This window comes from Cetorhinus maximus, unplaced genomic scaffold (assembly GCF_964194155.1).
Source record: "Cetorhinus maximus unplaced genomic scaffold, sCetMax3.hap1.1 HAP1_SCAFFOLD_1900, whole genome shotgun sequence".
NCBI lineage: Eukaryota > Metazoa > Chordata > Chondrichthyes > Lamniformes > Cetorhinidae > Cetorhinus > Cetorhinus maximus.
In genome coordinates, this window is record NW_027597840.1 from 1 (window position 1) to 19,000 (window position 19,000).

General features: G+C 50.7%; 1 protein-coding gene across 5 annotated transcripts in view; it reads left to right on the plus strand.

Moving 5' to 3' along the window:
• The first annotated feature begins 356 nt into the window (after positions 1–356).
• Positions 357–19,000, plus strand: part of LOC144676781 (CD209 antigen-like protein D) — a 45,571-nt gene continuing 26,927 nt past the window's right edge. Inside the window, exons 1-8 of one of the 5 annotated variants that reach the window (XM_078537101.1) lie at positions 359–464; positions 5,468–5,539; positions 6,346–6,432; positions 7,533–7,652; positions 12,078–12,197; positions 14,661–14,803; positions 15,441–15,547; positions 16,530–17,245. In XM_078537101.1, coding sequence (XP_078393227.1) covers positions 398–464; positions 5,468–5,539; positions 6,346–6,432; positions 7,533–7,652; positions 12,078–12,197; positions 14,661–14,803; positions 15,441–15,547; positions 16,530–16,704 — 891 coding nt within the window. In that variant the 5' untranslated portion in view covers positions 359–397 and the 3' untranslated portion in view covers positions 16,705–17,245. Of the gene's footprint in view, positions 465–2,197; positions 2,425–4,671; positions 4,896–5,467; positions 5,540–6,345; positions 6,433–7,532; positions 7,653–12,077; positions 12,198–14,660; positions 14,804–15,440; positions 15,548–16,529; positions 17,246–19,000 lie in introns of those variants that run through there. The other 4 variants (XM_078537100.1, XM_078537105.1, XM_078537104.1 and 1 more) reach the window with 4 other exon arrangements.

Below are 19,000 nucleotides of genomic sequence, written 5' to 3' on the forward strand. Positions count from 1 at the left end.
TGAGAGAGAGAGAGACGGAGAGATATGGTGAGAGATTGAGAGAGAGAGAGAGAGAGAGGCACAGTGAGAGAGACTTGATGAGAGATATTGAGAGAGAGAGAGAGAGAGAGGGACAGAGAGAGAGAGATGGTGAGAGAGATTGAGAGAGAGGGAGACAGAGAGAGAGATGGTGAGAGAGATTGAGGGAGAGGGACTACTGCCCCTGGAGTCAGTACAACTAGCCTCTCATTCTGATCTCAGGGGAAGTGTCATTGTGAAATGGAACGAAGAGGCAGAAACAGTTTTGAGGAAGTTTTCGCCCTGACATCGAGTCTGAGGAAAGACTGAGACACATCTGAGAGAGAGAGAGAAGCAGACAGGACAGGAACGGAGGAGAGAGACCCCACGGACACAAAACATGATGCAGGGCATCAACTACATGAATATAAGACACATCAAAAACAACACAACAGCACCCAGTGAACGTAGGTTAAACTGTTCAATAGAGGGAGAGAGAGATGGTGAGAGAGAGAGAGAGGGTGAGAGAAGGACAGAGACAGAGACAAAAGGAGAGAGAGGCAGAGATAGAGAGAGAGAGGAACATGGGAACATATGACTTAGGAGCAGGAGTAGGCCATTCGGCCCCTCGAGCCTGCTCTGCCATTCATAGGATCATGGCTGATCTTGATTCACCTCACCCCCTCCCCATAACCCTCGACTCCCATGTCAGTCAGAAACCCGTCTAACTCAGCCTTGAATATATTCACTGACCCGGCCTCCACCGCTCTCTGGAGGAGAGAATTTCACAGATTGACCACCCTCTGAGAGAAGAAATTCCTCCTCATCTCCGTCTTCAATGGGAGACCCCTTATTCTGAAACTGTGCCTCCCACTCCTCGTTCTAGATTCCCCCACGAGGGGGAAACATCCTCCCAGCATCCACCCTGTCGAGCCCCCCATCAGGATCTTATATGTTTCAATAAGATGGCCTCTCATTCTTCTAAACTCCAATGGGTACAGGCCCAACCTGCTTAACCTCTCCTGATAAGACAAACCACTTCTTCCCAGGAATCAGCCCAGTGAACCTCCTCTGAACTGTCTCTAAAGCAGTTATATCTATTTACAAATAAGGAGACCACAACTCTACGCAGTACTCCAGCTGCGGACTCGCCAAGGCCCTGTACAGCAGCAGTAAAACTTCCCACCCGCTTGACCTGTCCATATCCCTTTGCAGACCCTCTACCTCCTGTTGACGACTGACTTTCCCACCTATCCTGGTGTCATCGGCAGATTTAGCGTCCACACATTCGCTGCCCTCATCCAAGTCACTCATATAAATGGTGAATTGTTGAAGTCCCAGCACTGACCCCTGAGGCTCTCCGCTCGTCACATCTTGCCAACCCGAAAAAAACCCATTTACACCTACTCGCTGCTCCCTGTTAGCTGACCAATCCTCTATCCATGTTAATATGTTACCTCCTACACCATTTGCTCTTATCTTCCAGAGTAACCTTTGATGTGGCGGCTGATTACATGCCTGTCGGAGAGAGAGAGAGAGAGAAAGAGGGAAAGAGACAGACAGGGACAAGGGGAGAGAGAGAGAGAGACGCAGATGGAGAGAGGGATTCAGAGAACGGAGGAGACAGAGAGAGAGCGACAGAGAGAGAGATATAGAGTGAGAGTGAAAGAGAGAGAGAGGGGGGGGAGGGAGAGGAAGAGAGATTGAGAAGTGGTGAGAGAGATTGAGAGAGAGGGAGACAGAGAGAGAGATGGTGAGAGAGATTGAGAGAGAGGGAGACAGAGAGAGATATTGAGAGAGAGGGAGACAGAGAGAGAGATGGTGAGAGAGATTGAGAGAGAGGGAGACAGAGAGAGAGATGGTGAGAGAGATTGAGAGAGAGGGAGACAGAGAGAGAGATGGTGAGAGAGATTGAGAGAGAGGGAGACAGAGAGAGATGGAGAGAGAGATTGAGAGAGAGGGAGACAGAGAGAGAGATGGTGAGAGAGATTGAGAGGGAGGGAGACAGAGAGAGAGATATTGAGAGAGAAGGAGACAGAGAGAGAGATGGTGAGAGAGATTGAGAGAGAGGGAGACAGAGAGAGAGATGGTGAGAGAGATTGTGAGAGAGGGAGACAGAGAGAGAGATGGTGAGAGAGATTGAGAGAGAGGGACTGCTGCCCCTGGAGTCAGTACAACCAGCCTCTCATTCTGATCTCAGGGGAAGTGTCATTGTGAAATGGAACGAAGAGGCAGAAACAGTTTTGAGGAAGTTTACGCCCTGACATAGAGTTTGAGGAAAGACTGAGACACATCTGAGAGAGAGAGAGAGAAGCAGACAGGACAGGAACAGTGGAGAGAGACCCCCTCAGACACAAACCATGGAGCAGGACACCGACTACTTGAATATAAGACACATCAACAACAACACGACAGCGCCCAGTGAACGTAGGTTAAACTGTTCAATGGAGGGAGAGAGAGAGACGGAGAGAGAGAGACAGAGAGAGAGGGAGGGAGAAAGAGAGAGACTGAGGGGTTGGGGAACAGACGGTGGGACAGAGAGTGAGGGTGAGAGAGAGAGAGAGAGAGACGGAAAGACAGAAAGAGTATGACAATTATAAAGACACCGAGAGACAAAGAGAGAGATAAGGAATGAAAAAGAGAGACTGTCAGACAGAGAGAGAGAGAGACGGGGAGCGACAGATGGTGAGTGAGATTGAGTAAGGGAGAGGAAGAGAAATGGAGAGACATATTGAGAGTGTGAGAGAAAGAGAGAGAGAGATAGTGAGAGACATTGAGACTGAGAAAGACAGAGAGAGGTAGGGTTAGAGAGTTTGAGAGTGAGAGAGACAGTGAGAGAGATGGTGCACAGTGCATACTCGATGGGCCGAAGGGCCTCTTCTGCACTGTGTGATTCTGTGACAGCAACTACATGAATATGAGACACATCAGCACCGACAGGACAGCGCCCAGTGAATGTAGGTTAAAATTTACACCAGAGGGAGAGAGAGAAGTAAAGAGAAGGACAGCGAGAGAGAGTGAGAGTGAGAGAGAGGGAGAGAGAGAGAATTATGGGTTGGGGGACAGATGAAGGGACTGAGAGTGCGGGAGAGAGAGAGATAGAGACAGAAAGATTATGAAAATTATAAAAATACTGAGAGACAGAGAGAGGGAGGAAAGGAATGAAAAAGAGAGTCAGACAGAGAAAGATGTAGAGACAGATGGTGAGAGAGATTGAGAAAGCGAGAGGCAGAGAAATGGAAAGAAATATTGAGAGTGGGAGAGACAGAGAGAGAGGTGATGAGAGGGACAGGGAGAGAGATTGAGAGAGACAGAGCGAGAGATGGTGAGAGAGATTAAAAGTGAGAGAGATAGAGGGAGAGAGTGACAGAGAGAGACAGAGAGAGAGATGGTGCGAGAGATTGAGAGAGAGGCACTGAGAGAGAGATCGTTGCAGACATTGAGGCTGAGTGAGAAAGAGAGAGAGAGATGGTGAGAAGGGCTGAGAGTGAGAGAGACAGCGAGAGAGATGTTGCAGAGTGCATACTCGATGGGCCGAAGGGCCTCTTCTGCACTGTGAGATTCTGTGATAGCAACTACATGAATATGAGTCACATCAAAACCGACAGGACAGCGCCCAGTGAATGTAGGTTAAAATTTACACTAGAGAGAGAGAGAGAGAGAAGTAAAGAGAAGGACGGGGAGAGAGAGGGAGAGGGAAAGAGAGAGAATGAGGGGTTGGGGGACAGATGGAGGGACTGAGAGTCAGGGCGAGAGAGAGAGACAGAAAGACAGAAAGATTATGAAAATTATAAAGAAACCGAGAGACAAAGCGAGAGAGGAAAGGAATGAAAAATAGAGAGAGTCAGACAGAGAGAGATGGTGAGAGAGATTGAGAGTGAGAGAGATAGATGGTGAGAGAGCTTGAGAGAGGGGGAGAGAGAGAGAGAGAGCTGGAGAGAGAGATTGAGACTGATAGAGACAGGGTGAGAGATGTTGAGAGACAAAGATGGTGAGAGAGATTGAGAGAGAGGGACAGAGAGAGAGATGATGAGAGAGATTGAGAGAGAGGGACAGAGAGAGACGTGGTGAGAGAAATTGAGAGAGAGAGACAGAGGGAGAGATGATGAGAGAGATTGAGAGAGAGGGAGACAGAGAGAGATGGTGATAGAGATTGAGAGAGGGAGACAGAGAGAGAGATGGTGAGAGAGATTGAGAGAGAGGGACAGAGAGAGAGATGTGGTGAGAGATATTGAGAGAGAGAGATGGTGAGAGAGATTGAGAGAGAGGAAGACCGAGAGAGAGATGGTGACAGAGATTGAGAGAGGGAGACAGAGAGAGAGATGGTGAGAGAGATTGAGAGAGAGGGAGACAGAGAGAGAGATGGTGAGAGAGATTCAGAGAGAGGGAGACAGAGAGAGAGATGGTGAGAGAGACTGAGACAGAGGGAGACAGAGAGAGAGATGGTGAGAGAGATTGAGAGAGAGGGAGACAGAGAGAGAGATGGTGAGAGAGATTGAGAGAGAGGGAGACAGAGAGAGAGATGGTGAGAGAGATTGAGAGAGAGGGAGAGAGAGAGAGATGGTGAGAGAGATTGAGAGAGAGGGAGACAGAGAGAGAGATGGTGAGAGAGATTGAGAGAGAGGGACTGCTGCCCCTGGAGTCAGTATAACCAGCCTCTCATTCTGATCTCAGGGGAAATGTCATTGTGAAATGGAACGAAGAGGCAGAAACAGTTTTGAGGAAGTTTTCGCCCTGACATCGAGTCTGAGGAAAGATTGAGACACATCTGAGAGAGATAGCGAAGCAGACAGGACAGGAACGGTGGAGAGAGACCCCTTAGACACAAACCGTGGAGCAGGACATCAACTACACGAATATGAGACACATCAAGATCAACATGAAAGCCCCCAGTGAACGTAGGTTAAACTGTTCAATAGAGGGAGAGAGAGAGGGTGAGAGAGATTGAGAGTGCGAGAAACAGATAGGAGAGATTGAGAGTGAGAGGGACAGAGAGAGAAAGGGACAGAGACAGAGGGTGAGATGGAGAGAGTGAGAGGGGGGAACATAGTCAGATTGAGATGGAGGGGTAACTAAGTGGTATCTAACCCGGTGCTGTACCTGTCCTTGGAGTGTTTGATGGGGACAGTGTAGAGGGAGCTTTACTCTGTACCTAACCCCGTGCTGTACCTGTCCTGGGAGTGTTTGATGGGGACAGTGTAGAGGGAGCTTTACTCTGTACCTAACCCCGTGCTGTACCTGTCCTGGGAGTGTTTGATGGGGACAGTGTAGAGGGAGCTTTACTCTGTATCTAACCCCGTGCTGTACCTGTCCTGGGAGTGTTTGATGGGGACAGTGTAGAGGGAGCTTGACTCTGTATCTAACCCTGTGCTGTACCTGTCCTGGGAGTGTTTGATGGGGACAGTGTAGAGGGAGCTTTACTCTGTATCTAACTCTCATCCATTGTATAGTTTCTGTTTCTGTTTTCCAGAGGATCCGGAGATCTCATACGCGGAGCTGAATCTTCATCCTGCCTCCGGGACATCTAAGGTCCGTACAACAGGTCAGAAGTTACGGATATCGTATGTCAGTCGTAAGATACTGATTTGTGTCAAATCTGCTGCACTTTAGTCGTTTCTCAATTGCATTGAACATGATGCATTAGGTAGACCCTGATTCTTTCAGTTTCGTCTTAAGTTACGCCTGAGTCAATATCGTACCTGATCCATCTCCTCTCTGCTTGTTACACCTTAGTTACGTATCTATTAGACTTTAGTTACAGGTCTGCTATTCTCTGTTTGGAAATCGAATACCTCCGACTGTCACAACTGTGCGACAGGTCCCTTCCCTGTCAATTATATCTCAGTTACGTTTCTGTTGCATCGTAGTAATGTCACAGTTAAGCATGAGTCCTGTCCCTGTTGTACTTCTGTCGTGTGTCACTTGCTTCTTAGTTGCGTGTGTTACGTCTCAATTACACTTCGCTTCCATGTCCATCGCACATCCGTTGTATCTTAGCTGCGTTTCTGTTAGACCTCAGCCACGTGACGATCGCACCGTAGCTATGTGCCTGCTGTTCCTCGGTTTCCATGCCTTCATGTTTTGTATTCCACTTGTTCTATTGGTGAATTAAGTCTTTGCTAAGTCGCATTTACATGTCAACTGGCAGTAGCTGATAAAGCAAGCATTTGAGATGCACCTGGCTACGTTCCAGTTACGTCTTGGCTTGCTCCTGAGCTGATTGACATATCGGTGTGCGTGTTGTTGCTCTGTCGTTGTCCTCTGCTACCTACCTATGGCACACGTACTGACCGAACTGTCCTCATGTTCTTCATCCTTTCTCACTCCGTCTCTCTCCGACTCTCGTAGGTGAACAGGAACCAAATTACGCCCAAGTCAACTTCACTCCGCAGAGTCCGCAGCAGAACCAAGTCCCGGAGGTGACCCCGGTTAAAGGTCAGTCATCCTGGGAGTGTGGGGTCAGAGGTCACAATGGTTCAGGGCAGTCGGGGGGGAGGGACATGGTGAAGGATGAAGGGATTCACCACCCTATCCCTGTAACTTCCTCCAACACCTACACCCCTCCCTATCTCTGTAATCTCCTTCAGCCCCTACAAACCTCCCTATCCCTGTAACCTCCTCCAGCCCCTACAAACCTCCCTATCTCTGTAACCTCCTCCAGCCCCTACAAACCTCCCTATCTCTGTCACCTCCTCCAGCCCCTACAAACCTCCCTATCTCTGTAACCTCCTCCAGCCCCTACGACCCTCCCTATCTCTGTAACCTCTTCCAGCCCCTACAACCCTCCCTATCTCTGTAACCTCCTCCAGCCCCTACAAACCTCCCTATCCCTGTAACCTCCTCCAGCCCCTACAAACCTCCCTATCTCTGTAACCTCCTCCAGCCCCTACAAACCTCCCTATCTCTGTCACCTCCTCCAGCCCCTACAAACCTCCCTATCTCTGTAACCTCCTCCAGCCCCTACAACCCTCCCTATCTCTGTAACCTCCTCCAGCCCCTACAACCCTCCCTATCTCTGTAACCTCCTCCAGCCCCTACGACCCTCCCTATCTCTGTAACCTCCTCCAGCCCCTACAACCCCCCCTATCTCTTATCTCTGTAACCTCCTCTAGCCCCTGCAACCCTCCCTATCTCTGTAACCTCCTCCAGCCCCAACACCCCTCCCTATAATCTCCTCCAGCCCCTACACTCCTCTGTCTCTCGCTCTCTCTCTCTCTAACTCTCTCTGTGGCTCTCTCTGCCTCTTTCTCTCTGTCTCTTTCTGTCTCTGTCTCTCCTCCTTTAAGATGCTCCTTGTACTGATCTCTGTGTCTGAGCTTTTGGTTTCCTGTCCCTAATATCTCCCTGTGTGACTCGGTGTTCGATTCTCTTTGATAACCCTCCTGTACCGTGCGCTGGGATGTGAAACGAGGGATATAAACGAGTAACATGGTTGTTTTTTCTCTCTCAAAGAGGGGTAGATACGTCACTATTGTCTGTTCCGTGAAGTTACTCGGGCTGCTCAACATGGGTCAATCTTTACTTCTCTATTCCAGATAAAACTGGACAGGAAACAGCTGGAGGAAGTATTTCAAAAAAATCCAGATGTCTCATCGTGGTCGGCCTCATTGTCTTAATCTGCAACTTCGCAATTATTACAGGTCTCACAGTCCACGGTACGGGGAGGAACATCTCACTGTAACACCCTGATATATCCCACACCCCTCACTGTAACACCCTGATATATCCCACACCCCTCACTGTAACACTCTGATACATCCCACACCCCTCACTGTAACACCCTGATACATCACACACCCCTCACTGTAACACCCTGATACATCCCACACCCCTCACTGTAACACCCTGATACATCCCACACCCCTCACTGTAACACTCTGATATATCCCACACCCCTCACTGTAACACTCTGATATATCCCACACCCCTCACTGTAACACTCTGATACATCCCACACCCCTCACTGTAACACTCTGATATATCCCACACCCCTCACTGTAACACTCTGATACATCCCACACCCCTCACTGTAACACTCTGATATATCCCACACCCCTCACTGTAACACTCTGATACATCCCACACCCCTCACTGTAACACTCTGATACATCCCACACCCCTCACTGTAACACTCTGATATATCCCACACCCCTCACTGTAACACTCTGATATATCCCACACCCCTCACTGTAACACTCTGATACATCCCACACCCCTCACTGTAACACTCTGATATATCCCACACCCCTCACTGTAACACCCTGATATATCCCACACCCCTCACTGTAACACCCTGATATATCCCACACCCCTCACTGTAACACTGATATATCCCACACCCCTCACTGTAACACCCTGATATATCCCACACCCCTCACTGTAACACTGATATATCCCACACCCCTCACTGTTACACTCTGATATATCCCACACCCCTCACTGTAACACTGATATATCCCACACCCCTCACTGTAACACTCTGATATATCCCACACCCCTCACTGTAACACCCTGATATATCCCACACCCCTCACTGTAACACCCTGATATATCCCACACCCCTCACTGTAACACCCTGATATATCCCACACCCCTCACTGTTACACTCTGATATATCCCATACCCCTTACTGTAACACCCTGATATATCCCACACCCCTCACTGTAACACCCTGATATATCCCACACCCCTCACTGTAACACCCTGATATATCCCACACCCCTCACTGTAACACTGATATATCCCACACCCCTCACTGTAACACTCTGATATATCCCACACCCCTCACTGTAACACTCTGATATACCCCACACCCCTCACTGTAACACCCTGATATATCCCACACCCCTCACTGTAACACCCTGATATATCCCACACCCCTCACTGTAACACTGATATATCCCACAACCCTCACTGTAACACTCTGATATACCCCACACTCCTCACTGTTACACTCTGATATACCCCACACTCCTCACTGTTACACTCTGATATATCCCACACTCCTCACTGTTACACTCTGATATATCCCAGACCCCTCACTGTAACACTGATATATCCCACAACCCTCACTGTAACACTCTGATATACCCCACACTCCTCACTGTTACACTCTGATATATCCCAGACCCCTCACTGTAACACCCTGATATATATCCCACTCCCTTCATCACTCAGTCACTCCAGCTCTGTCGTGACATAGACAGGTGGGTGGAGCGGGCAGAAGAAGTTTAATGCAGAGAAGTGTGAAGTGATTGATTTTGGTCGGAGGAACCTTAAAAATTATGTAATATATAGGGTAGAATTTTTAAGGGGGTGCAGGAGCAGAGGGAGCTGGGTGTATATGTGAATAAATCATTGAAGGTGGCAGGACAGGTGGAGGGAGCAGTTGATAAAGCAGATAGTATCCTGGGCTTTATTAACAGGGGCATCGAGCACCAGAGCAGAGAGGTTATGCTGAATTTATATAAGACTCTGGTTAGACCTCAGCTGGAGTAATATGTACAGCTCTGAGCACCACATTATAGGAAGGATGTGAACACATTGGAGAGAGCGCAGAAGAGGTTTAGACAGATTGTTCCGGGGATGAGAAGCTTCATGGCTGACAAGGGAAGTCAGGGACAACATCATAGCTAAAGAGAAAGCATACAATGCGGCAAAGAGCAGTGGGAAACCAGGGGATTGGAAAGCCTACAAAGACCAACAGAGGACAACTAAAAAAGAAATAAGGAGGGAGAAAATTAAATATGAGGGTAAACTAGCAGGTAATGTAAAAGAAGATTGCAAGAGTTTTTTGTAGATATATAAAAGTTAAGAGAGAGGCAAAAGTGGACATTGGACCGCAGGAAAATGACGCTGGAGAAGTAGTAATGGGGAACAAAGAAATGGCAGAGGAACTGAATAGGTACTTTGCATCAGTCTTCACAGTGGAAGACATGAGTGACATCCTCAAAGTTCAAGAAACTTGGGGGGCAGAGTAAGGTGGCCATTACCAAGGAGAAGGTGCTAGGAAAACTGAAAAGTCTGAAGGTGGATAAATCACCTGGACCAGATGGATTACACCCCAGAGTTCTGAAGGAGATAGCTGAAGAGATATTGGAGGCGTCAGTGGTGATCTGTGTGGAATCACTGGAGTCAGGGAGGTTCCCAGAGGACTGGAGAATCGCTAATGTAACCCCCCTGTTTAAGAAGGGAGTGAGGCAAAAGACAGGAAATTACAGGCCGATTAGCCTGACCTCGGTCGTTGGTAAGATTTTAGAGTCCATTATTAAGGATGAGATTTCAGAATACTTGGAAGTGCATGGTAAAATCGGGCAAAGTCAGCATGGTTTCATCAAGGGGAGGTCATGCCTGACAAATCTGTTAGAATTCTTTGAGGAGGTAACGAGTAGGTTAGACAAAGGAGAGCCAATGGATGTTATCTACTTGGACTTCCAGAAGGCCTTTGACAAGGTGCTGCACAGGAGGCTGCTCAGGAAGATAAGAGCCCATGGTGTTAGAGGCAAGGTACTAGCTTGGATAGAAGATTGGCTGTCTGGCAGGAGGCAGAGAGTGGGGATAAGGGGGTCCCTTCTCAGGATGGCGGCCGGAGACTAGTGGAGATCCGCAGGGGTCAGTGTTGGGACCACAACTTTTCACTTTATACATTAATGATCTAGATGAAGGAACTGAGGGCATCCCGGCTAAGTTTGCAGATGATACAAAGATAGGTGGAGGGACAGGTAGTATTGAGGAGGCGGGGAGGCTGCAGAAGGATTTGGACAGGTTAGGAGAATGGGCAAAGAAGTGGCAGATGGAATACAACGTGGGGAAGTGTGAGGTCATGCACTTTGGTAGGAAGAATAGAGGCATGGACTATTTTCTAAATGGGGAGAGAATTCAGAAATCTGGAGTGCAAAGGGACTTGGAAGTCCTAGTCCAGGATTCTCTTAAGGTTAACTTGCAGGTTGACGCGGTAGTTAGGAAGGCAATGCAATGTTGGCATTTATTTCGAGAGGACTAGAATATAAAAGCAGGAATGTGCTGCTGAGGCTTTATAAGGCTCTGGTCAGACCACATTTAGATTATTGTAGCAATTTTGGGCCCCGTATCTCAGGAAGGATGTGCTGGCCCTGGAGAGGGTCCAGAGGATGTTCACGAGAATGATCCCAGGAATGAAAGGCTTAACATATGAGGATTGTTTGAGGACTCTGGGTCTATACTCGATGGAGTTTAGAAGGATGAGGGGGGATCTGATTGAAACTTACAGAATACTGAAAGGCCTGGATAGAGTGGACGTGGGGAAGATGTTTCCATTAGTAGGAGAGACTAGGACCTGAGGGCACAGCCTCAGAGTAAAGGGAAGACCTTTTAGAACAGAGATGAGGAGAAACTTCTTTAGCCAGAGTGTGGTGAATCTATGGAATTCATTACCACAGAAGGCTGTGGAGGCCAGGTCATTGAGTGTATTTAAGACCGAGATGGATAGGTTCTTGATTGGTAAGGAGATCAAAGGTTACGGGGAGAAGGCGGGAGAATGGGGTTGAGAAACTTATCAGCCATGATTGAAAGGCGGAGCAGACTCGATGGGCCGAAAGGCCTAATTTCTGCTCCTATGTCTTATGGTCTTCAGGTCCGAGGAGAGACGGGAGAGGTTGGGACTGTTCTCCTCGGAGAGAAGGAGGCTGAGAGGGGATTTGATGGAGACGTTCAGAGTCAAGAGGAGGCTGGACAGAGGAGACGGGGAGAAGCTGTTCACACCGGGCCCAGAGGACACAGATTTTTAAGCGATTTGCGAAGGAATCAAACGCGATGTGAGAGAAAACGTTTTCACACACCGAGCGGTTCGGCTCTGGGATGTGCTGCCTGGTCATGTGGGGGAGGCAGGTTCAATCGAGGCATTCAAGGGGGCATTGGATGGTTATTTGCACAGATACAATGTGCAGGGGTACAGGGGGGAAAAGGCAGGACAATGGCACTGGGTCCTAACGCTCATTCGGAGAACCGGTGCGGACACGATGGGCCAAATGGCCTCCTTCTGTGCGGTTCAGACCCTGTGGTTCTTTGACCCTGTGAGTTCTGTGACCCTGTGATTCTCTCAGTCCTACAGATGGACAAGAACATGACGGGACAGAATGGAAAGATCCGGAATATGTCCGAGACCCTTGAACAGATGCTCCGGGACCGAAGATCCTTCTGCGCCGTCCTCCGGAACTACTCAGGTGAGTTGGTGCTGACGGCCCGCACCCCCTCCCCCACTCTCCCATCATCCCACACTCTGTCCCATTGGGATCGCCCCCACCCCCTGTCTCCCCAACCCCACCCCCTCACCCACTCTCCCATTCTCCCCCGCTCTGTCCTATTGGGATCGCCCCCACCCCCTGTCTCCCCGCCCCCACCCCCAGTCTCCCCGCCCCCACCCCCAGTTTCCCCGCCCCCACCCGCTGTCTCCCCGCCCCCACCCCCTGTCTCCCCGCCCCCACCCCCAGTCTCCCCGCCCCCACCCCCAGTCTCCCCGCCCCCACCCCATGTCTCCCCGCCCCCACCCCCTGTCTCCCCGCCCCCACCCCCTACCCCAATCTCCCATCCTCCCCCGCTCTGTCCCATTGGGATCGCCCCCACCCGCTGTCTCCCCGCCCCCACCCCCAGTCTCCCCGCCCCCACCCGCTGTCTCCCCGCCCCCACCCCCAGTCTCCCCGCCCCCACCCCCAGTCTCCCCGCCCCCAGCCCCAGTCTCCCCGCCCCCACCCCCAGTCTCCCCGCCCCCACCCCCAGTCTCCCCGCCCCCACCCCCAGTCTCCCCGCCCCCACCCCCAGTCTGCCCGCCCCCACCCCCTACCCCAACCTCCCATCCTCCCCCGCTCTGTCCCATTGGGATCGCCCCCACCCCCTGTCTCCCCGCCCCCACCCCGTCTCCCCAACCCCACCCCCTGTCTCCCCGGCCCACCCCCAGTCTCCCCGCCCCCACCCCCAGTCTCCCCGCCCCCACTACCTGTCTCCCCGCCCCCAACCCCAGTCTCCCCGCCCCCACCCCCAGTCTCCCCGCCCCCACCCCCAACCCCAATCTCCCATCCTCCCCCGCTCTGTCCCATTGGGATCGCCCCCACCCCCTGTCTCCCCGCCCCCACCCCCTGTCTCCCCGCCCCCATCCCGTCTCCCCAACCCCACCCCCTGTCTCCCCAACCCCACCCCCTGTCTCCCCGCCCCCACCCCCTCTCTCCCCGCCCCCACCCCCTCTCTCCCCGCCCTCACCCCCTCTCTCCCCGCCCCCACCCCCTGCCTCCCCGCCCCCACCCCCTGCCTCCCCGCCCCCACCCACCCACCCCTGCCTCCCTGCCCCCACCCACCCACACCTGCCTCCCCGCCCCCACCCACTCACCCCTGCCTCCCCGCCCCCACCTACCCACCTCTGCCTCCCCGCCCCCACCCACCCACCCCTGCCTCCCCGCCCCCACCCACCCACTCCTGCCTCCCCGCCCCCACCCACCCACCCTTGCCTCCCCGCCCCCACACACCCCTGTCGCCCCTCCTCCACGCCCACCCCTTTTCTCTCCTCTTCCACCCCCTGTCTCCCCACCCCCACCCTCCCCATCCTTCAGTCAAGTTTGGGACAGGCGAGGGGTTGAATCGATCTGGGGGGGTGGGGTCTGTCCGACAGATTGAAGGGATTGGATAAGGTGCAGGATCCAGACCCGAAGCCTGAGGTCTACAGGCGAAACCACGGCGACCGGACCCGAGGCGTTGAAAGCAATGAAGAGATTCGATTGGGTCGATGGAGAGAAACTATTTCCTCTGATCCGGTGGGTTGTCGGGGGAGCCGGGGAGGGGGAGTCGAGAACAACGAGGAAGGAGGTTAAAATTCGAGCCAGGACGTTCAGGGGGGACATCAGGAAACACCTCTTCACACAAAGGGGAGCGGAAATCAGGAACTCTCCCCCCACCCCCGAAATAAACTGTGGGGCCGGAGGTCAAAGGGAATCGTCAAAACTGAGATTGAGAGATTGTTGTTGGGGATGGAGGGACACGGAACCGAGGGAGTTAAGGTACAGAGCAGATCCAATGGAATGGTGTAAAATACCTGAGAGGGGCTGAATGGCCTCCTCCTGTTCCTGTGTAACAGGCTCGAGAGGGGCTGAATGGCCTCCTCCTGTTCCTGTGTAACAGGCTTGAGAGGGGCTGAATGGCCTCCTCCTTTTCCTGTGTAACAGACTCGAGAGGGGCTGAATGGCCTCCTCCTGATCCTGTGTAACAGGATCGAGAGGGGCTGAATGGCCTCCTCCTTTTCCTGTGTAACAGACTCGAGAGGGGCTGAATGGCCTCCTCCTGTTCCTGTGTAACAGGCTCGAGAGGGGCTGAATGGCCTCCTCCTGATCCTGTGTAACAGGGTCGAGAGGGGCTGAATGGCCTCCTCCTTTTCCTGTGTAACAGACTCGAGAGGGGCTGAATGGCCTCCTCCTGTTCCTGTGTAACAGGCTCGAGAGGGGCCGAATGGGCTCCTCCTGTTCCTGTGTAACAGGCTCGAAAGGGACTGAATGGCCTCCTCCTTTTCCTGTGTAACAGACTCGAGAGGGGCTAAATGGCCTCCTCCTGTTCCTGTGTAACAGGCTCAAGAGGGGCTGAATGGCCTCCTCCTGTTCCTAATGTTTCGATGTATTTCTCTGAATTAAGTCTGTATAATTTTGCAGAGTCTCCCTGTCCGAACGGCTGGAAAGTTCATAATCATCATTGCTATAAATTCTCAACGGATAAAGTAAACTGGGACTCGGCAAAACAACAATGTGAATCCCAAAATACACACCTCATCATCATAAATACAGAACAGGAACAGGTGAGAATGACAGACGCATCTGTCAGAATGAGATAGAGTGAGAGAATATCCCTCTGCACCGTCCCCATCAAACATACAGCACGGGGTTAGATACAGAGTAAAGCTCCCTCTACACTGTCCCCATCAAACACTCCCAGGACAGGTACAGCACAGGGTTAGATACAGAGTAAAGCTCCCTCTACACTGTCCCCATCAAACACTCCCAGGACAGGTACAGCACGGGGATAGATACAGAGTAAAGCTCCCTCTACACTACATGAACGAGGGTTTCAGCGGTCAATGAGCTGAGACCGGGGTGGTTCTGGGCGATGTTACGGAGTTGGGAAGAGGCCGTCTTGGTGACGATGTGGATATGAGGTGGGAATCCCATCTCCAGGTTAAACACAACCCCAGGGTTGTGAACAGTCTGGTTCAGACTCAGGGAGTTCCCAGGATGGAGTCGGTAACTCGGGAATGGAGTTTGGAACAGAGACGGAAAACAACAACTTCAGTCTTCCCGATATTTAATCAGAGGGAATGAGGGAGAATTTCCTGAGGAAGGGTTTGGTGTATTTTGGGTATCAGTTGTGTGTGCGTGTTTGTGTGAGTTAAGGCAGTCATTCTAACTGAACACATTCCATCATTGTATCTGCTGCAGAATTTCATAAAGAAATCTATCGAGAATAATCCTGGGGATTACTGGATCGGACTAACAGATCGAGAGAGTGAAGGAAACTGGACATGGGTGGATGGGAACCCAGTGAGGTGAGTCCCAGCGTCGCATGGAGAGAGAGACCAGGACAGGGGGATTAGATTGTGATTGATACAGGGCTATGGGGAGAGAGTGGGGCAGTGGGATTAGTTTGGGGATTGATACAGGGCAATGGGGAGAGAGCGGGACAGTGGGATTAGTTTGGGGATTTGTACAGGGCTATGGGGAGAGAGCGGGGCAGTGGGATTAGTTTGGGGATTGATACAGGGCTATGGGGAGAGAGCGGGACAGTGGGATTAGTTTGGGGTTGATACAGGGCTATGGGGAGAGAGCGGGGCAGTGGGATTAGTTTGGGGTTGATGCAGGGCTATGGGGAGAGAGTGGGAAATTGGGATTAGTTTGGGATTGATACAGGGCTATGGGGAGAGAGCGGGGCAGTGGGATTAGTTTGGGATTGATACAGGGCTATGGGGAGAGAGCGGGACAGGGGGATTAGTTTGGGATTGATACAGGGCTATGGGGAGAGAGCGGGACAGTGGGATTAGTTTGGGTTTTGTACAGGGCTATGGGGAGAGAGCGGGACAGTGGGATTAGTTTGGGTTTTGTACAGGGCTATGGGGAGAGAGCGGGACAGTGGGATTAGTTTGGGATTGATACAGGGCTATGGGGAGAGAGCGGGACAATGGGATTAGTTTGGGTTTTGTACAGGGCTATGGGGAGAGAGTGGGGACAGTGGGATTAGTTGGGGATTTGTACAGTACTATGGGGAGAGAGCAGGGACAGTGGGATTAGTTTGGGTTTTGTACAGGGCTATGGGGAGAGAGCAGGGACAGTGGGATTAGTTGGGGATTTGTACAGGGCTATGGGGAGAGAGTGGGGACAGTGGGATTAGTTGGAGATTTGTACAGGGCTATGGGGAGAGAGCAGGGACAGTGGGATTAGTTGGGGATTTGTACAGGGCTGTAGGAATCTTGCTGATTCTGTGCAGGAATGTGTCGGATTTTTATCGGTATTTTTTATTTCCCCATTTCCCAGTTTTACTAAATGGTATCAGAGTGAACCGAATAATGCAAAAGGAAATGAAAACTGCGCCATTATCAGAAGTGCCGACTGGAATGATGTCAGTTGTACCGATCACTTCCCTTTTATCTGTGAGAAAAGGGCACTGCCCAGCGTCGAGGCAGCTGATATTGAGAAATATTGTTCCTGAAGAGAGACTGGGACACAGAACGAGTGTCAGGATTGTCCAAAGATCCCCAGCCCCTCCTCCTTCCCGCACAATCCCCGACTGCCCGAGGCCACGTCCGAAAGGTGAAAGTTCATCTGTTCCCCTTCTCCCCCAGGAGGAGCTCCCTGCAGCACCACCGGTGGTGGGAGGCGGGAATGACAGCGTGACGGTTGACATTGGAAAACCCCATTCTAAATCCAAGCAGGAATCTGGCGACATGTAACAGGACAGAAGTCCTGCATTTCTCTAGCAACTTTCACTAATTCAGATGATCCCCAACCTGCTTTTGCAGCCAATGAAGCAAGTCCTTACAGAGTTTTCATCGTTGTCATGTCAGAAACGAGGCATTCAATTTGCGTGCAGTAAGCTCCCACTGGACTCAGGATTAAACTCGGTCACATCAGAAATACCCTTTGGACTTTTTCTTCTCGGACTCTGTAAATCATGTGAACTCATTTCAATCTCCCTGGTTCTTGTACTGTTACTATCCATAGTTGTAAAAGTTTCCTTTTTCTATCCTCCATTACTGTGTCTGTGCATTTGTGTACGTGTGTGTGCGTGTGTGTGTAAACGTCTATGTGTGTAGGTGTGTGTTTGTGTGTGAGTGTTTGAATGTGAGAGTGTGAGCTGTTATTATGTGAGTGTGTGAGCGTGAATGTGTTTGTGTGTGTGTGTGAGTAGGCGTGTATGTGTGTTTGTGAGAATATGTTTGTGTGAGTGTGTGTGTTTGTGGGTGTGTGCGTGAGAGTGTGGATGGGTGTGTGCGAGTGTGTGTAGGTGTGAATGTGGAGGTTGACATTGTGAACATTCCTGCCCGGGGTTTTAAATGTAAATAAACTAACCCAAGGTGATCATAATGTGAGTTTGCTGTGAGTGATTAGTATAGTGGATCAGACACACTGAGGGTTTGGGAAAACACACCACAACATACTTCACAAAGAATTCAAAACACCTTCTGCGTGCGGACAGCTGGTGAGAGACAGAAGTACAGTTTGCCTGTCTCTCTCCTGTCCGGAACAGTTCTTTCTGAGGAACCTACCAACTCAGACATGTGTACAAGATCTCCAACTTTGTAATGCTGCTCCTAACTTCTCAATTCCTTCATACACCAGCCTACGTACTTTTGCTTTAACCAATCGCTTAGGCATGTTCGGTGTCCTGATGTTTACCCAGGAAGTGACCACAACGAGCAGGAAAACACAATTGCTTCTTTTACCGATTAACTGAAATCTGTGTCCCTCTCGTCCTCGCTCCTTCCGCCAACGAGACAGTTTCTCCCTATCTATCCACGATGCTGCTATTCCTTTCATAGAAACATAGAAACTAGGAGCAGGAGTAGGCCATTCGGCCCTTCGAGCCTGCTCCGCCATTCATTATGATCATGGCTGATCATCCAACTCAATAGCCTGCTCCCGCTTTCTCCCCATACCTTTTGATCCCTTTCGCGCCATGAACTATATCTAACTCCTCCTTGAAAACATACAATGTTTTGGTCTCAACTACTTTCTGTGGTAATGAATTCCACAGGCTCACCACTCTCTGGGTGAAGAAATTTCTCCTCATCTCAGTCTTCAATGGTCGACCCCATATCATCAGACTGTGAACCCTGGTTCTGGACTCCCCCACCATCGGGAACATCCTTCCTGCATCTACCCTGTCTAGTCCTGTTAGAATTTTATAGGTTTCTATGAGATCCCCCCCTCATTCTTCTGAACTCCAGCGAATATAATCCTAATCGACTCAATCTATCGACATGTGCCAGTCCCGCCATCCCAGGAATCAGTCGGGTAAACCATCGCTGTACTCCCTCTATAGCAAGTACATCCTTCCTCAGATAAGGAGACCAAAACTGAACACAATGTTCCAGGTGTGGTCTCACCAAGGTCCTGTACAATTGTAGCAAGACATCCCGTTCCTGTACTCGAATCCTCTGGCTATGAAGGCCAACGTATCATTTGCCTTCTTTACCGCCTGCTGCACCTGCATGCTTACCTTCAGCGACTGGTGTACAAGGACACCCAGGTCTCGTTGCACATTTCCCTCTCTCAATTTATAGCTATTCGGATAATAATCTGCCTTCCTCTTTTTGCTACCAAAATGGATAACCTCACATTTACCCACATTATACTGCATCTGTCATGCATTTGCCCACTCACTCAGCTTGTCCAAATCACACTGAAGGATCTCTGCATCCTCCTCACAGCTCACCCTCCCACACAGCTTTGTGTCATCTGCAAATTTGGAGATATTACATTAATTCCCTCATCTAAATCGTTAA